At 53.8% G+C, this 18629-nt stretch overlaps 1 protein-coding gene and 1 pseudogene across 3 annotated transcripts in view; both read left to right on the top strand.

Moving 5' to 3' along the window:
• KSR2 (kinase suppressor of ras 2) overlaps window positions 1-18629 on the top strand; it is a 281058-nt gene that overhangs the window by 30104 nt on the left and 232325 nt on the right. For all 3 annotated transcript variants that reach the window (XM_074973249.1, XM_074973250.1, XM_074973251.1), the window contains exons 2-3: window positions 1811-1951; window positions 9782-9932. In XM_074973249.1, coding sequence (XP_074829350.1) covers window positions 1811-1951; window positions 9782-9932 — 292 coding nt within the window. The remainder of the gene's footprint in view (window positions 1-1810; window positions 1952-9781; window positions 9933-18629) is intronic.
• LOC141999666 (U1 spliceosomal RNA) lies at window positions 1147-1296 on the top strand (annotated as a pseudogene).

Genomic DNA, 18629 nt, shown 5'->3' with positions numbered 1-18629 from the left:
ATCCAGGGATCCTGACTGCCAGCCCCTTGTTCTGACCAAGAGGCCTTGCATCAGAGATGGCTGGGGCTGAAAGTGAAATCGCTCCTCAGGGCAGGGAACACATTCTTTGAGTCACACCAGGAGGCACATGGTGAGGTGTTGACAATAATAGTAATGAAGGGCTTTGATCCTGCCAGGCACTGAGTGCTGCGGCCTGGCCCAGCAGAGCACATAAGGGAAACGTAGAAAATTTGTCAGGAGTCACGTTGCCTTCAGTGGGAGTGCTCAGCGTCACCCAGGAAAGGAAGGGAGCAGCCATGTCTCCACTCCAGGGCTTTCTCTGGGAAGGAAGGAGCTGTAAAGGGAACCTGTAGGGCAGGTTTTCAGAGCTTCCAATGGCATGGGGCACTCAATTCCCAACTGAAAACGGAGTGTCCCTGCCTCGTCTCTGGCGGCAGCAGCTCCACTCCTCTCTCTGCAGGTGCTGTCAACAGGGAGGCTGAGCTTGGGCTGAATTTAACCTTGGATGCTTGTGGCACCCACTGACGTTCATTCAACCCTCTGTGGTCTGCGCGTGAAATGCACCGGTGCTGCCTCTGCGCTGTAGGCTCGTCAAGTCTCCTGCGCTGATTGTAGACGTCGGCCCTGGCAGAGGGAGAGTTGAGCCGTTGGTCGCCCTGAGGACCGTGTGGGGATGGCGTATGAAATCTGCCACGGGGGAGTGGGCAGGTGTGAACTGACACGGCTCGCTGTCGTCGCCTCTCTCCTGCCTTCTTGTGCTGAGGCTGCAGATCGGGCTCTCACCACGAGGCAGAATTCGCAGTCGTTAGTGTCCACGTTTCTCACGCTATTCCTTTCGGTGTTGCTCTACGAACTGGGAATGGGGCAGGTTGTTCCCTCAGATCCTTAGATGAGCGTCTGCAGAGCTATTAAAAGAGGGAGGGAGGTGTTTGGATCCCTGATTTTCCAGTGGACAGTCCTGGGCTCCCATCCTACAAACTCTGATGCACACAAGAGTTACCCACAGGCACCAGCATTTGCTGGATGCGGGGGTCTTTCCAAGAACAGCAGTACAGAGCTGGCATTTCTGGAACAGAGTACTAAGCAAGGTGTGGACCTTCCCCTCCTGCTAACTCTTCTTGGGACCAGGAAGAACCAGGCATGGGAACACTTACCTGGTAGGGGAGATACCATGATCACGAAGGTGGTTTTCATCTATTGCATTGCGGGTGTGCTGATCCCTGTGATTTCCCCAAATGCGGGAAACTCAACTGCATAATTTGTGGCAGTGGGGGACTGTGTCTGCGCTTTCTCCTGGAGAAGAAGGGGGAAAACAAAGACAATACTGGAAACTTGGCATTAGTAGTTTAGGAGCCGACTCTGACTTGTGTTGAGCAGCATTTTGCTCTATGAACAGTGCCCCTGACTTCAGTGGGGCCAGATGCAGAGTAAGACGCTAGTCGGTGTGACTGTGGGGGTTGCAGTGTGTATGGCAGGTAAGGACTCTGACCTCTCCAGCAACACGTGCCATTCTCGGCCATGCTGGGGTTTTGTTCCCGCAGAGCTGTGGGGCTGGCTCTGGATGGGTTTGTGCCTGTAAAGATGCAAATCTCAGGAAATATATGCAAATTAGCAGTCCCTGGGGAGGTTGGCTGGCAGGTGTGGGATGCAGTGTTGAAACTCTTCAGTGTTAAGTGACTGGTTGCCCTTTGTCTGCAAAGACGGAGGACATGGTAGCTTTGGGGAAAAGGGCAATATGTGTGTGTGTGTGTGTGTGTGTGTGTTTGCTGTGTGCCGGCTGCCTCGAAACGCCTTTTCCCTTCTCTTCCAGAGCAAGCTGGTCAAGTACTTCAGCCGCCAGCTCTCGTGCAAGAGGAAGGTGGCCCTGCAGGAGCGCAATGCCAAGCTGGAGGGCTTCCCTCAGCTCCTGCACTGGTTCCGCATCGTGGACATCCGCAAGGAGGTCATGGAGGTAAGGAGCCTGCATACACCCCTCAGCCTGGAGCTTCTGTCTCTTGCCTCTCCCTGCAAGCTCCACCCAGTTCCCTCCCTCCACCTCCTCATTGGTGCCTCCGCGCCTTCTTTCCTGGGGTGCCCCATTCCCCCCCCCCACCTCCTTGTGTGCTTCCCCTCCTGCAAATCCCTCCTTAGAGCCTGCAATCCTGCCCCCGCCTCCACACTCAGAGCAGGGTCTCTGGCTTTCTACGTGTCCCAGGTGCTGAGCTCAGGGATGGAGAGAGATCACTCGCCACCGTGAGTCCGTACCATACAGTCCACACACAGCGTGGCCTAAAGTCTCTGCTCCCGCTGGGCACAGCCAGTTCCCAGGCGCACGAGGAGCTCCCCTCATTGAGCTCATCACAGAGGTGGGTTTTTTTTAAAAAAAAAGAACTGAGGAATAAACCAAACCCAGCCCCCGGTCCTTGGCCATAGCGTTCCCCGGGCTGTGTGCCCTGACCCGCTCTCTTCTTCCCGCAAACAAGCCCGTAATACAATCTGAGGCGGAAAACGCCCCTTTTCAGAGGACGGCCTGGTTGCTCTCTCGACGTGGTGGCTCAGTGGGATAAGTGCTTTGAGTTCTCTGAAGTGCCGAAGTGACTCAGGGCCTGTCTGCACTGGGGCTGGACGTGTAACTGTACCTGTGGTCACTCTGATTGAGCTGGCGTGCTGAAAATCGTGCAGCCGGGGCAGCAGGAGTCGGGGGCTGGGCTAGACAGCCCAGGACGATCCCCTCGGAGTCCATACGTGTGTACTCAGGGCAGCTAGCCCCTCCCATGCTTGTGCTGCTATGGCTACCCTTCCCTTTGTAGCATGTCAGCTCCATCAGAGGTAGCTGTCGCCTCCAGCTGGAATTCCCACCTTCCAGCTCCAGGGCAGACACTCCGTGCTTTGGAAAACATTACTGAGCAGCAGTTAGGAAATAGCTAGGCTCGGGGAAAGCACAGCCTGAGATCTCAGCAGGGCTAGTGCTGGGCTTCGTCTTCCTGAGGTTGCTAGACAAAGTAGTTTCCTGGAGTTTAAGGCCAGAGGGGACCATCAGGATTGTTTCGTGCGGCCTCCTGCATCACACAAGTCCGAGAAAGTGAGCCGGTCATTCCTGCTCTGAGCTCCGTTACTTGGGGTTGAACTATATAGCATAAGTTTTAGAAATATTTTAGAAGTTTCCTGTGTGTGGATCTTTCAGATGAGACCTTAAAAACCAAGGTCCTGTCTTGTCTGTATGGAATTAAATACCTGAGGGCACTAGTTTCGCTAAGGGTGGGATTTTGTCCCCATTCTCTTGTCCAAAATATCCCCTTCCTTTTTGCTTCCCCTGCTGTGGTGCAGTGTTCGAGGTGCTGTTAGCAGCTGCCCTCCAAACTGCATGGATTGAAGCAGAGGTCCTGTAGAAATATGTGACCGGGTAAATATAGACTGTATGCTTAATGCATTTGCACAAGAGGGCAGCGGTAAGGTTCTGCAGCTGTCTCTTGTGTCATTAATGCTCTCCTAACACACTCTTTTTTGGTAGATAGAATTATCTCTTCCCCCCCCTCCCCCCACACTTTAAAACATGCTCCCTGTGTGGGTCTTTGTATGGATTTTTATGTAAGGTGCCTGTCCAGAGGGCTGCGGGGCTCAGCTGACTGGTGATGGGGCAGGGAATGTTCCAACTTGAGGGCAGTGGCTCATATCTGGCCCCCCTTGAAAGAGACTGAACGTGCTGGGTGTGAAGAGGTCTGGTGGTCTGTGTATAGTTCTTGGTGGGGAGGTGGCCAGGTTGCAAAAGCCAGCAATACGCCTCGCCCATTGCCTGGCAGAAAGAGGCTACGGAGAAAACACCCTTTGCATTTCAGTAGCACCTTCTAGGCAAGCATTATGGTTTGCGACTCCCTTTGAAGCAGGTGGCCCCGTCATACGCGAGGGAAGCCGAGGCACAGATGGTCTGAGTGGCTTGTCCAGAGTCACAGAACAAGGTAGTGGCACAGCTGGGAGCAGAAACCAGGTCTCCTGACGCCTCGTCCTCTGCTCTAACCACTAGGCTCTCTTTCCTGGACCTATGCAAACTGCTCAAGCACAAAGCTGGTGGAGCGTGTGTGCCCTTCTGCTGAACTGGCCCCCAAACTTCTCTGCTTCAGGTTATCCTCTCGGCCCTATGGGCTTTGATCACTTGTCTTCTACCTACCCAGCTCCATAGCTCCCTCTCCTTCTGGCTGCTTACATGCTAGATGAGGGCAGAGGTCATGCTACTACTACCCTGGTTCCTGCAGCTGCTTCTCTTCCAGGCTTCCCACATTAGGGGCTCCTGAAGCCCCAGGGCCAGTCACACCTTGTGAATGCGGCAGCTCCAGCGAAGTGGGAAGCCCCAGGGAATGGGGTGCTGTCACCAGAGCCGCCAAAGGGCCGTGCAGTTGTGTCTGCTGCTGCCTCCAGACCGGGGCCAAGGCTTCGTGTTCCTGAGTGCATGATCCCGTGAGGCGTTGAAGCCCCTTGCAGAAGGCCCTGAGCCCCGCTAGAATCCAAGGACTGTCCCCGATTCCTCCCCCTCTGAGTGCCTGTCTCTAACTGTGCGGCTCTGGCAAGGCTGTAGGAAACCAGCAGAGTTGGAAATGTCCTGAGTCCCTGTAATATTTAATGCTTACACGGCACCTTTCATGCAGAAGGCTTGCCAAAGCGCTTCACAAACCACCATATATATGTAAAGAACCGGTGAGATGCAGCCTGCTCTGGGGAGGAGCTACCCTGCTGTGCAACACTGGGGAGAGGAGAGATTTTAGCCAAGGAGACTGAGGCAAAGCCTTACCTTGGGAGACATGCTAAGTGTGCTTTCGTGTCCTCCCGGAGCAGAGAGGACCTTGACCTTTAAGGCCTCATTGAAAAGATCAAGGCTCAGCAAACAGCAGGGAATCCATTTATTGGAAGGGTTGAACCGGCTCTGCTAGGATTTGAACCTGTGACTCCAGGGAGTCAAAGTATTGAAAATTCAATACCTCAGCCACGAATCCCCATCCACATTAGGAGCTGCCCTCCCTGGGCTGGCCTGTCCCCGTTCACACAAGACCCCAGGAATTAAATGCAGCCGAACCACTGGCTGAAGATAACAGGATCCTTTTTACAATTAGATTTAAACACCTAGTCCCTATTTTGTAACCCCTAACTGGGGGGTAACCCCCATGTTTGCCAGAGCTGGATTTTCATCATGCCTTTTATCAGGGTGTTTAGTCTTTAGAATTAAACTATATTCTCCTCTTTTGTTTGTCTGGTGCTGCATTGGTTTCCATTGGGCCACTGTTATCTCTGAGTCCCCTGCTCTGCCTGGCTCCCCTAGTGCAGCCCACTGAGGGTGAGACTCTCAGGGCTGGAAGGGACCTCAGAAGGTCACCGAGTCCAACCCCCTGCTCAAAGCAGGACCAACCCCTACTAAATCATTGCTGCCTGCCATGGGTGACGCAGCCCGTCTAAGGGTGTGTCTGCACCGCAGCTGGCAGGGAGCGTTCCAGCCTGGGCAGACAGCAAGCAGGGCTCAAGCTGGTGCGAAAAAATTAGCAGTGTGGATGTTGCGTATGTATGCGACCCCCGGGGTCGAAGCGGCAATGCCCACCCCGCTATTTTCAGTGTGCGAGGGTGAGCGAAGGTAGGGTGTGTCTGTCTAGCCCGGGCTGGGAGGCCCGCTCCCACCTGCAGTGTAGGTGCCTAGGGGGACCGGGCGAAGGGGGAATTGTAATTGGTGGTTGATGAACACCCAGAGGGCTTGATGGACATGATCTGTACCACCTGGCGAGAGCGTGGTCAGGTGCAAGAGGGAGTTTAGGAAGGGGAACAGAAGCCAGGCAGGGGAAGCAGGCCTGGGGGGAGGAAGTGCTGGATCCCGTCTTGGGAGGATGGGTTGGAGCTGACCCAGCGTGCAGGGGGTACAGCTGCAGGGGACAGGATCAACACCCGCAGTAGGCCTTGGAAAAGGGGCCAGGGCTCAAGGGAAGCTGATGCTGTGAGTTAGGGGCCGGAAGAAAGCGCAGCAAGCAGCGTCCAGGGCAGCGGTTGGTGCTCCTGAGGAAGGGATGGAGAGGCCAGGTGTGGAGGAGGTGAGAGACCCAGACCCCAGCAGCGGAGGGACAGGTCGTTAAGTTGAGGACTGCTTGGTGGATGAGGCTGGGATGGGAGGGAAGCCCCAAAGGGACAGCAGGGCTTCCTGCCGTTGGCTGGAACGTGGGGGAAGGGTGCTGTGACACTGGAAGGGCGACGCTGCTCCAGAAAGGGCTGGACATTAGGGGAGCCTGACTGGAGGGCCAGGTCCCAATCGCAGGAGCCTGTTGTGAAACCCATAAGAGCCGGCAGCCTGCCACAGACCAGCTTAGAAGTCCCTTCTAAATGCTGAATGAAGCGAGCCAGCGCTGAGCCTAGTGGGGCACCCATTCGCTGCCTCCCTTCCTTCCACCCTGCTGCCCCACTCAACACCCCTCTCTCTAGCCAGGCTCCTGTGCAGCTCTCCTGCCTGTCGCGGATGGCAGCTCCTGCCTGCTCGCGAGCAGCAGTGTCCTGCCCTTCCGCAGCCACTGTCGTTGAGGATCTCCGAGCGCTTTCAGCACACTCCGGGAGCCAGGGCAAGGGCTTACTCCCATACTGCAGAGGGGTGGCAGGGGTACCGTGGTTCAGAGTGAGCTGTTTGCTCCGTACCACGTCCAGGGCAGACTCAGGAATGGAACCCAGGAGTCCTAACTCCTAGTTCCCCGCTCTAACCGTTAGAGCACACTCGGGACCGGATTCAGTGTGCACAACTCCCGCTAGGCCACATTCAGCCTTAAAGGAAGCAAGAAAAAAATCCCACTGGAGTTACCGCCGCCCCTCTCCAGCTGGCAGGGAAGAGCACAGGAAGATGGGGGAGCTTCCCAAGACAGGCCGGCGCTGCGGGCCAGACAACCCGAGAAGAAAACGATTGCCCAGAGTTCAACTCTTCACCACCTCCCTCGTGAGCGAGCCCTTTGCCTTCTCTCTCCTGGGAGTGAGGACTCTCTTAGCTCTCCAGCCGAGGTGGCTGTTGCTCTTTGGCCTCCCAGCTCTTGGGCAAGTCACTTTGTTGCTGTTTGCCTCACTTTCCTGGCTGGTGAAACGAGGCTGGGGTACTCAGCCTGTCTGCCAAGGCGGCTGGGCAGGGTAGCTAACGATGCCGCTCTGTGGGATGGCTGGGCTTTCTAGAGGCCAGGCTTCCTGTCTCGGGGAAGTTGTGTGTTTGAGCCCTACGACAGGCATGGTGGCAGCGGTGGGGAGAGGTCGGTGCTGAGGAGATTGTGGCAAGAGGGCGGAAAAGGGAAGCAAGCTAGTCTTTTCCACTCTTCCCCATGAAAGTGGAAAAGATGGCTGCACGTCACCAGAGTTTCCACCAGGGGGCAGAATTGCTTCACTAAGGGACTGTTCTGCACCAATCTGCCTGAGTCCTGCTGTAACACTGAACTGCGGAATGGAGAGATTTCTAGATTTCTCACCGTCTCGGAAATGCGGGGTTGCATTTTCAGTGGTGCGGCGGCTCTGCGATGCCACAGCAGCAAGAGGCAGCGTTGTCTAGTGGTTAGGGCCTGGGGGCTGTAGCTAGGACCTTTCCTGACCACGCTACTGATTCGCTTTGTGAATCCGGGCAAGTTGCTCAGGCTAAAATGGTTACATGTCTTCTTCCCCTGGGACCCGTCGGGCCTGACTGTCAGAGGTGCTGAGCACCCGAGCTCCCATTGACAGTGGCTGGAGCTGTGGGTGCTCAGCACCTTGGTAACTCAGCCCCACAGTGTCTCCAGTTTGGTAGCTGCTCCGTGGGCTCTTCTGAAGATGTAGGATAACCTTTTCCATGCATCAGACTCCTACCTCGGTGCTTCAGAGCCTTCAATCAGAGGGGTTACGGGAGGGCCAAGCCTTGTCCTGCCATGAGGTAGCCACCAGCAATCTCTCTCAGGGGCTTGAAATGCATTAAAACGAATGGGAAACCATTGGCAAATATCCTTCTAACTGCACTCTGCAGGCCAGGGCCTGCCTGGCTGGAACATCCCACCAGAGAAATGCCAGGCTGGCCTGGCATTCATTCCCCAGGTAACGCCAGGGGCAGGGTTGGACAAAGGCAGTCCAGAGTCCTGGCACATGATGAGGTGGGGCATCCCCATGGCTCCGTCCCCCTCTCAGAGGCATGGCTAATGGCATGGGGTCTCCCTTCTTCTCATAGGAGTGACAGCAGGGTCCCTATTCCATGGATGGGAGAGAAGTAATGACAAGAACAGGGGTCCATCCTCTCCCTGACAGGCAGGGGGTTCCCTCAATATTTACCTCAGCAGCGGGAGTGTGTCTGCTTGCTGCTTTCCTTCCCCTACCCCACAGAGTCCTTAGTCAAGGTGGTGTGGGTGTGGTTCTCCAGAGCAGTTGGTCTGGGAGTTCACACTGCATTGAGGTGCGGAGTGCAGTTCAACCTCTCCAAGCTATTGTTTCAGGTTCTCGGCAGACTCAGGCGGATGGGAATATATCAGCTACACTCAAGTCACATTTTCAGGCTTTTCTGCTCAAATCTGAAGGCTGGAGACTTTTGTTTTAAAGTGAAAACTGCAATTCTGATGCAGTCATGATGCAGTCACTGTAGGCGTGGGCTTGGCTAAGGCACACATGCCAGCTTCAAGGCCTCTGGAGTGGGGGGAGTAAGAACTGAACTTCTCAAGGTCTGACTTGAGTTCAGTTTCTCTTCTAAATTTTGCCCCAGCACCAGCTGGATCAGCCCTGTGGAGCCCCGTGTTAGAAAGGACTGGAATCCGGCGTAGTGCGGTGCCTTTCCCACTGCGCTGTCCCAAAGCGCTTGCCTTGTCAGGGGCGACTGCTTTTGTTGGGCCCATCCAGCAAGGTGCTAAACACCTGCAACTCCCATCGACCACGGTGCGAGCTGAGAGCACTGTGCACCCTGCGGGATGGGACCCCTAATGGGCTGTAGTAGCTCAGCCATTAGAGATAAATGTGCCTTTATGATGCTTACTCACTTTGACTGGTATGGTCTCTCTTTCTCTCTCTACAAGGGTGGGTCAGTATTTCAGAGGTGTGGGCACTGGGGCATAGAGAGGAAAATGGACCAGACCAGGGTCACGTGGCGAGTCACTGGCTACATCTCGTACAGAATCCAGGTCTCCTGGATTCCAGACAGGGCTGTAATAGCTCAGAGTGCTTGGCAGGTTCACTGTGCTGGTGTTCTCCCCACCTCTTCCCTCAATGGGCTGTGGGGTTTTTAACTTCTGCCAGGACAGCAACCTGAGACAGAAAGCTGGGATCTTGGTTAGTATCTTGTCTACATGAGATCAGAAAGCAGCTGTTTGGCTCTGCATATTTCCAAGGCAATGAACCGTTCCTTAATGCTGAAGCTCCCTTTTTAGGAAATCTATCAGTGCAGCTGTAGTTGCCTCCGGGATGAGAGTGGAGAGATTTCTTCCTGTGTGCATGTAACCGTCTACAAATAATTGAAAATACTATAATAAAATTTCCAATCCCTACTCTGCACTGGTCCACAGGGTAATGACGTTTACTTGGAGTGTGTTTTTCATCCACTAGATATCTCTGGGCGGTATAGAGTTCCAGGTGTGATTGGGTCCTGGTAAACAACATGAGACAAAGCTGGAACTCGAGCTGCGTGGAAGCCTGTTTACATGTGCCAGTAGATGGTAGCAGGTTTCTTTCTTAAGTGCCTCCTCTGTAGGAAGGTCTGTGATTCCATGTGTCATGGCTTTCCTGTCTCTATTTTCTGAGACTGATTTGCAGTCAGCTCTCAGGATGCTTCTCCCTCCCTCACCCCTCTCCTGTCTCTCATCTCTAGGAAATCACCCCTGGCCAGCTGAGCCTGGAGGACCTTCTGGAAATGACTGATGACCAGGTCTGTGAGACGGTGGAGAAGTTTGGGGCCAACAGCGAGGAGTGCGCCCGGCTGAACGCCTCCCTCTCCTGTCTCAGGAGCGTCCACAAATCAGGTGAGGAAGGGCTGTGCAAAGCTTGCTGCTTCTGCTGGGTCCTGTGGGCTCACTCATCTGCTGGGGAGTCCTCTGAATCTCTCTTAGAGCCCTAAGTGTTCCTTCTCCCTCACCCCTGTATTGACCCCCCCTCTTGCCCCTGGCTGAGTGTGAGTCCCTTGGCCAGTCTAATCAATGTTAGTTCCGAGCTGGCTGGAGAGGATGGGCCTGCTGTCACTTCATGCCCCCCAACACCGCCCAGGTGAGCGTCAAAGGAGCTGGTGGTTTCCATCCAGGTCCTGTTGTCTGAGCACCTGGGGCACCACTTGTTGTCTTGGTTGGAAGCTCCTGTGGCCTGCGTCCAGGCCGTGAATAAGCAGAGACTGTCAGTCTCTAAAGCTGTCAATCGTGTCCCTCTCCCTCATGCCTGGGGGAGATGATGGTGAGGGAATGCTCTGCCAAACCTCTCTGGATGGGGGCGGCTCAGTGACTTGCCCGTGAGTGGAAATGCTGGGGACATGTCTGACATGGTAGTGCGTGGCCTTGCCTGACCCTTGCCTGTGCTGGGAACTGTTCTTGTCTCCTTACTAAGCTGATGTCTTCACGTTTGGCCTTTCCTTCTGGATGTTTTCTGCTCCCTTTTGGGATGTGAGGATCCGGAGAGAGAGAGAGACACGTGCGCTATCTGGGAGCAAAGCAGTTGGTAATCAAAAGTTATGACAATACAAATACAGTGAGGTCTGAGGCCATATGTCTCTCACAGCTTTGACAGCTCAGAAGGGGCCGGTCCTGGCTTCAGCTCACCAGAGACGAGGTTGGTAGTGCAATATGGATCTGGAGTCAGATCTGGATCCAAACTACCTCAAAGCTCAGGAGTGACTTGTCCCCAGGGTGCTGGACCATCTCTAATCTGGATGTTTGTGAAATGCCCAGAACGTACTTCTGGTTTGGCCAACACCATGTTGAAATGTGACTCTCTGCTGGGGCTGCTGTTCTCCAGCCGTGTCATGGTCCTGTGTGAGCTCAGGCAAGTTGCTTAGGCCCAGATCCTGCAAACGCTTGGCTTGACACACTGAGTTGTCCCAGAGAGGCCATGAAGGGTGCTCATGGCCTCAAAGCTAATCATGTGCATAAGTGGGTGCAGCATCGGGGCTGTCGGCTCTCTGTTCTCCTGCTGGGAGAACTCGCCTATCCATCTCCCAAGGCTCGGAAGTTTGCATTGTCAATGTTGGCAAAGCAATTTGGCATCTTTGGTGATGTGATAGAAGAGCCAAGTATCCTTACAGGGCAGTTACCCACGCTGAGGCTGTTAAGTACAAGCATGCAGTTGCAACAGGGCTAGGGGAAAATCTCCCCCCAGCTTGCTCTCTGCCTGGTGGAGTTCCCTGCACTTAACGGGAAGAAGGAACTATCGCGCTGTAAGGAAATGTTCTTTATTTAGCTACATTAGTCTTGGGTAAATTTGTGCTCCAAGCCTCCTTCGTCTGTCCCGCAGAGGGCACCAGAGGTCCTTGAGAGCGCCCTTCTATAAGGATGTGATACCGTTGCCATCTTCATGTACAGCAGGCTAACTAATGCATAAATGTGGAGCCAGGCTGCCTGAGAAACCAGAGGGGTTTTGCTGGAACTGAGGTTTCCTCCTAAAATGCGAAGGCCAAATCCAGCCTTTGCCTTGCATTCAGTGGGCCTCTCTGGATTTACATGCACCAGCGCTGAATTTAGCCTGAGATCTTTACCGAAAACGAGTCTTGCTTAGTTCTAATCAGAAGCTTCATGCTGGGCCTGGTCCTCCTGGCCCTCCTATGAGTTCTTGGCTGTTTGCCTGCGTCGGGCCTGCAGGCTGGGCCTCCCTGTTCTCCAGCTGGCAATGAGTTTGGGCCCAAGGCTGAAGGCCTCTATGTGTAGTACATCCACTATTGAACTTCAGCAGCTATTTTTGTTTGTGTTCAGTCCTCTTTCCCCTTAAATTCCACCTGTCTCAACAATACCTGGTGGTAGAGAGTTCCACAGGGTAACTGAGTCAAACAATATTTGCTTTTACATCTTTTAAAGGTATCTTCTTAATTTCAGTGAGCGTTGCCACAGCCCTGCGCGACCTTCTCTGCCCCATTCGTTCTCTTATATACCTGGATCTCCTTTAAACTGTACAGCCCCAGCCTTTTAAATCTGTTCTTGTATGGAATCTCCTTGGTGCCTCAGTTTCCCTGCCCTCCTGTGAACAGCATCTATAGCTGCTACTAGGAGAATGTACTTCCTGCTCAGATTAGCCCAAGAGGTTAATTCTGCAGAGACACCCTCTGGTGCCTGGAGCCGTGCTCCAAGGACTCCTGGTGTTTGAAGGGAGGGGATGGCCAGTTACGTCAGGAAAGGAGGCCAGTCCGGCCGGGCTGTGTCAGGTAGGACAGTACTGTGGCTCCCTGTCTCATCTCTCACTCATGTTTGGTCAGCTTCTTTCTCTCTGATTTCCAGTATTTCATTTGCACCCTCCAAAAATCTTTCCCAGCTTAGGCTGTCTGGGGGGATTCACAGCGGCATTGCAACCCCCATCCCCCAGGGAATAACTCCTGCAGGCATGGGGTCTCCTTAGCACGTTTTACATCTGGTGCTCAAACCTCTGTACAGCGCGGGTAGGTTTCACACATTGGCAGCCAGCCAAGCACTTTGCAAGTGGCCACTGATTTGGGTGCAGCTCGGCTTCTGTCTGTCTGCAGCGCCCGTCGACTTCAGCTGGAGCTGTGCTGTGAGCACCTTTAAAATGGAGGGCCTGTGTGTGATGTTGGGCAACCCCAAAGTGGAAGTGGCAGAAGTCAGCGGGCAGTGCTCCATACTACGTGTAAATGACTGCCCAGGGCCACCGAGCAGCAGCAGGCCAGTGGCAGCGCCGTGACTAGCACCCCGGTCTCCTGACTCCCAGTCCGGGGCCCTACCCAGGCAGAGCCATGACTCTGCTTTGCCAAGAGAGCCGGCGTATGGATGCCGCTAGCAATTATTCTGCCAGGTCCTCACCCTTGCTGACGCCCAGTAAAAGGCTGCACCGGGCTGGTGCTACCTGTGCCCAGGTGAGCCCTGCCCGAAAACATGTGCCTGCCACATAAGGCAATGGAAGTGGAAGGCGAATTGACACAGGCTGCATCGGTGGAGGTGACACCCAGCAATAGGTAGCACGCCTTTTGAAGCGGCGACAGGAGCCCCCATCCTAGCAATCTGGCAGTTGGAGTTTTTGCTGCCTTCCTTAAATCTGTGATCCCTGGGCACTATCGTGTAAATGGTGGAGGGCAGCTGTGACCAGGCATGTGCATGCGATGGAAACACTTGTCCCAAAGGAGAAACATCTCTCCCTCTTGCGGCAATGCTAACGAGGTCCCAGAAAGTAGCTGATTGGGTAGTGCTCATCCAGCTTCCTTCCTCTACCAGGTCGCTGTCCCCATCGGGAGGGCTTTCCGCCCCCATGTGCCATGCATCCTCTCAGCTGGCTTGTCCCCTGCCGACAAGCTGATGGGTTTACCCGTATAGACGGTTCCTGCAACGCTTTCCTGCTCGAGGTCTGGGAAGGTCTTCGCTCCATTTCCCTCTCCTGCGGGAGGAGCCGGAGTTCTAACCCACAAACGCTGTTGGTCTCAGGGACTCCCTGCTGACTCTAGAGTCCCTCCTGGCCCCTGGCATGGAGCGTGAACCCGTGGCTGTCTCTGGGGCAGCCTTTTAAGAGTAGTCCTACGGGAGTCTGGGGGCGGGCAGGGAAAAGTCAATACAACCTGCTCCTGCATTCTCCAGAGCGGGGTGGCCTGTAACCCTCCAGTCCCTGACAAAGTTGGCCCCTGGCCGTCGTCCTGCTGGGATGTGCAGACTCAGAGTCCCCGGCCCCAGGGATGGGACGAGATGATGTTGTTTTGGCTGCACATTCTCCCCCCCATGCTTTCATCTGGGGGGCTGGGGAGACCGCCACATGGGGACGGAAGGTGCGATCTGCCTCACTGTTTCTATTGCTTCCTTCCTAACATCCCTCTTTGGGGTCTCTCTGACAGCGGGCAGGTGCGCTACGCAGGGTCTCTGGGTGGCAGCAGAGGGCGCCCTGGGACAACGAAGCTTCTTTGGGCGGATGAGCTGGAGCGTGGCGAAGTTGCAGCTCCCTTAAGATATGTCTGCTCTGCAGTTAGTCACCCACGGCTGGCCTGTGCTGGCTGCCTCGGGCTTGTGGAGCTCGGGGCTGTTTAATTGTGGTGTACGCAGCCGGGCTCTGGGACCCTCCCACCTTGCAGGGTCCCAGAGCCTGGGCTCCAGCCAGAGTCCGACCGTCTACAGTGCAGCTAAACAGCCCCTTAGCCCAAGCCAGCCGGCACGGGGCAGCTGCAGGTTTTAATTGCAGTGTAGATGCACTCTTAGGGCCCTGCACTGCTGTACATGGCTCCTCTTGAGCTCTCTCTGCAATTGGCCTGTAGAATATTCTTGGGGTTCGCCCTGACCTGTGGGGGGGAAGAAGGAACCCCACCAGGGTGGTGAAACCACTGCATCCCTCTTAACGATGTTGGATATTCTTGTGCTTGGATAAGGGCTCTTCTCCCCTGCTCCTTCGACCGCAGCCTATGGCCGAGTCTGAATTTGTGTGTGTGCCAGCAGCTGGGGGTGTTGCAAGTCTGGCCTTGTGACGTCCCTGTAGAAGGGGGAGATGGGAGGGGGGTTGTTCACCCCAACGCTAAATTCCCACCAGAGGTTTTTCTAAGAAGCAAATCTGCACCTGTGAGGTAGCTGTGCCAGTGCAGACCAATGTGTGGAAGTGGGGTTTACACTAGTGTTGCTTAACTGGTTAATTACTGAATGGAACTGCACTGCTGCGAACCGCCCCCCCCCCCCCATTTACTAGGTAAAGCTGCATTGCTAGAACCTTGCTGTGCACCAGTGTGATGTAACTATGAGGATGTAACGACACTGGTGTGTACTGGTGAACCCCCGACACCCAGGCACTCAAGGGGAGCCCCCGCAGATTTGCCCGGGTACAAGTGAGATCAGCCATCCGGCCAAAGTAGTGAAAGCAACTGTGAAAGGTGAACTCATGCCTGACATTTCCCTCCAAGCACAAGTCTCTTTACCATGGTTAACTCCCTAAATCCAAGCCTCTCTGGTGTCTCTGCCCTCCTTCCCTTTGGCATTTTGGCTAATTCTTCCCGATATTTGTCCAAGTGTATTGATTCTTCCCCTTGGAGCCCACTGCCGGACTTGAAATGTAAAAGGCTCCCAGCATTCTCTTTGCTTAAATACCTTCTGCTTTTAAAGCCTTCTGCAAACAAATACCTTTCACCCTCAGTGAGAGCACTGAGCCCAGAAAATAGCAAGGACGCTGTCCATATGTTCCAGTCCCTGTGCTCCCTGGATGCTGGCTTTCTGCGGCTCCTGATCGGTTTCGCACATGGGGAGCAGACGTAAGGAGCATCAAGTATTCTGCTGCAGTGGCATTTGCATGTTGAAAATACTCAGTATCCTTTGCTTCCTAGGATCCAGTGTAGGTCCCCTCTGAACATCCCAGCACGTGACTGCAAGAAGGCAGAACCCTGCTGCTGTTACTTGTGCTCTGGTTATTTAGGGACAGATGTTGGCGGGGAGGAGGGGAAATGCTGCAGGGTCAGGAGACAGTGTACAAGGAGAGGTGCTTTCTAGTGGTCTGAACACAGCAGTGAGAACCAGCATTGCTGGATTCTGTTCCTGGCTCTGACAATGAAATTCTCTCTGCTGGGCAATTTACTTAATCTCTGGGCCTCACGCTTCCTATCTGCAAAACTGGAGATGATGATCCTTGCTGACCTTCCAGGTGATGGTGAATTAGCTAACTGGTGACTAGCACTTTAGGAACACATAGTGCCCCAAATGGTAACTTGTATTACTGTAGCTGCATTTCGGGGGGGCGGGGGGACAGTATCAAATCCCAGCTGTGTTTTTCTACACTCAGCCACCACAGAGAGGGCAGTAATTAGGCACATTGACAGTCTCCCCAGGATTGTATTGGTGCTAGAAATGTCATTCTTTACAATAAGTGCTCCCCTCCACCCCGAAAGCCGGCACCCGCTGGGTGGGAGGGAGCCAGTCTTAGGAGGCGGTGTCAGTCCTGCGGGTGAGTAGTGGCGTTGGAAATGCTGAGCTGTTTTTTGCGTTTTCAGGGCACCCAGACGGCTCCCAAAATTGAGTGGAATCCAGCAAATTGTTTTGACTAAAAAGATGGAGCTTCCCTCCACCCCCAAACAGTCAAAGAGTTTGTTTTGGACGTTTTCAAAGGGAGCTGTTTCGAACTGACATTTTCAAAACCTTTCGTTTGACCCGAACAAAAGAGATTTTTTTGTTTGGGTGCGAGAAACTGGGAAAAATCAGTTTTGGTTTGAAACCAACTGTTTTTTTCCCACCCGCCCCCCGGATATTTTCAGTTTAGCCACAGAAATGAAAAGTCAATGATTCAGTCCGCCTAGTGCCTAGTTTTAATGGTAAATCCCATGGCGCAATGGTCCCCATTTCATCCCTGGTATATAGAAGTCAGTGGAATTACACCAGGGATTAATCTGGCCCAGAGTCTTTTTGCATATTTTCATTTTACTCATACACCCAGCAGCCTCCAGTGCTGCGTTTCAGCAGAGCCGTGGGAAACCGCTAGGTCCCCACCTTGTCATGCAGACCTTCGCCTTACTGCTCCAGGGTGTTGTGCTGGGCCATCCAGTGTCGCTGGTCCTCGTTCTGGAGGCAGAATAGTTGTGAGGAGAGGAAAGCAGATGCAGTCGCTGGAGGAAAAGCAAACCACCATCCTGTAGCTGTTACAATGGTTTCTGGGGCCAGGCCTGCTGGCTGAGCAGTGCTGTGTGTTGGCACGCAGGTTCTTGATTCTTGGGTGAGGAGGGGCTGGGGGAACGTTAAGGCTGCAGTGTGCCCTGCCCTGAGAGGGAAGGTAGATCTGATATCCCCGAGGAGCAAAGCCAGTTTACAGATCATTAATTGGGTATGCAGGGAGTCCTAGCCAGGTGGGAGCCACCTGCTGCCAATCAAGCTTACTGCCAACACTTGCTTTTTATTTCTTTGCTTCAGGCAACTGTCTGTTTCCCACTGACCACTCCCGGAGAGAGCACTCCAAAGCTCCGGGTTTCTCCAACCCCATGTCCCAGGAGAGCACACAGACCTCTGGTAACAGGAGATGGAAAAGACACACATAATTGGGGGCACCTTTGTTCTTCTGGGCAGCCCTCCCCAGGCATTGCCCAATCTGCTTTTAACTGGTGCAGCTGTTGCGGTTCCCACCCCTCCGCAGTGGAATGGAGGTTTGCCTGCTGTCTGATGATCCTTTCCCCCCGCTCTGTTTAACTCTGTCCCTCAACATGCTGCTCATGCCTGTGTGTTGTTCTCACTCTAGAGGATGGCACTGTCTGATTCCTATGTTTGCACTGAGCTGCTATGCTCCTCAGTGTCTCTTCACAGTCACTTGTGTAAAGCCTCAGCTGGTGTTTCAAAGGCCAGGTTGTTAAAGCCAGGATTGGGAACAGTGCTGGGAGAGAGAGAGGGCCAGTAAGTGGAAATTGGAGCAGATATAGGTGGAGCAGATATAGGCAGATCTAGTGCTGCCAACTCTCATAATTTTATGCTGAGATTTGTGACATTGGGTGGTTATCTTAAAGTGCCAGCTCCTGGAGTCATGTGAATATAGGAGAATCTCAGCTTTCATTGACAAATGTAAGTTTCTAGCCCTCGTGGTTGCAGAGAGGCACTTGAAAGCATGGCCAGCATGCACCCCAGGGCTTCGTAAACCAGATGGCAAAGAAAGAGCCCAGAGGTATTTCATAAAAGCCATGATTCTTAAGCCAATCTTGTGATTTTGTGTGGGGCTGACTCCTGATGGAACATTTGGAAGGGGCAGCACCCGAGTCAGGATTATCTGGGGAGGATCAGGAGCATAGGACAGAGGCAGGAGGAGAAAGGAAACTGGTGGAGGAGTGGCTTGGTTGGAGGGCTAAGAAGAAGCTGGCTTTAGCACAGCTTCTAGTTTTGGCTAGAGTCGGGGGAAGTAAGAAGCAGGGAGCCCAGATGGGAGAATACTAGAGCTGTCAAGTGAATCAGGCAGTGTGGCCTAGTGGATAGAATGCAGGACTGGAACTCAGGAAACTTGGGTTCTATTCCTGGCTCTGCCACTGACCTGCTGGGTGACCTTGGGCAACTCCCCTTCCCTCCCTCCCTTGTCTGGTCTGTTTAGATTGTAGGCTGTTTGGGAGAGGGACAGTCATTAACTCTGTACAGTTCTTTACATGTACAGCGCTGAGTGCAGCACAGCCGGGATATCGGTTGGGGCTTCTGGGGGCTACCGTAATACAAACAAACAATGTGGAGGAGGGTTTCAGCTGTTGGAGTAGCCAAAGAGCAGATATTTTATCCTACAGGAGACATTTTTCTGGTCTCACCTTTGTTACCTTCCTCATATAGCCCCTCAAATCTCCCTATGTTTCTCTTAACCTTCTCCCAGAGCACTTTGCTTCACATACACGGCTTGGGTCTGACCCCGCAAGGTGCCAAGACCTCTCCTTTTCTGGCTGAAGGATGTCCAACCACCCCTTCTCAGGCCTGGCTCCCCCCACGGCAGGTGCAAGCTCTCTGATTTAGCCTAGATATTGTGGTAGTGCCTAGAGTCCTCCGCCAAAGTGGGACCCCGTTTGCTAGGTGCTGTATGTGTGTGTGTGTGTATATATGCACACATGTGTGCGT

The sequence above is a fragment of the Natator depressus genome, chromosome 15 (genome assembly GCF_965152275.1).
Source record: "Natator depressus isolate rNatDep1 chromosome 15, rNatDep2.hap1, whole genome shotgun sequence".
Lineage (NCBI taxonomy): Eukaryota > Metazoa > Chordata > Testudines > Cheloniidae > Natator > Natator depressus.
This window is presented reverse-complemented; position numbering and strand designations above follow the sequence as displayed.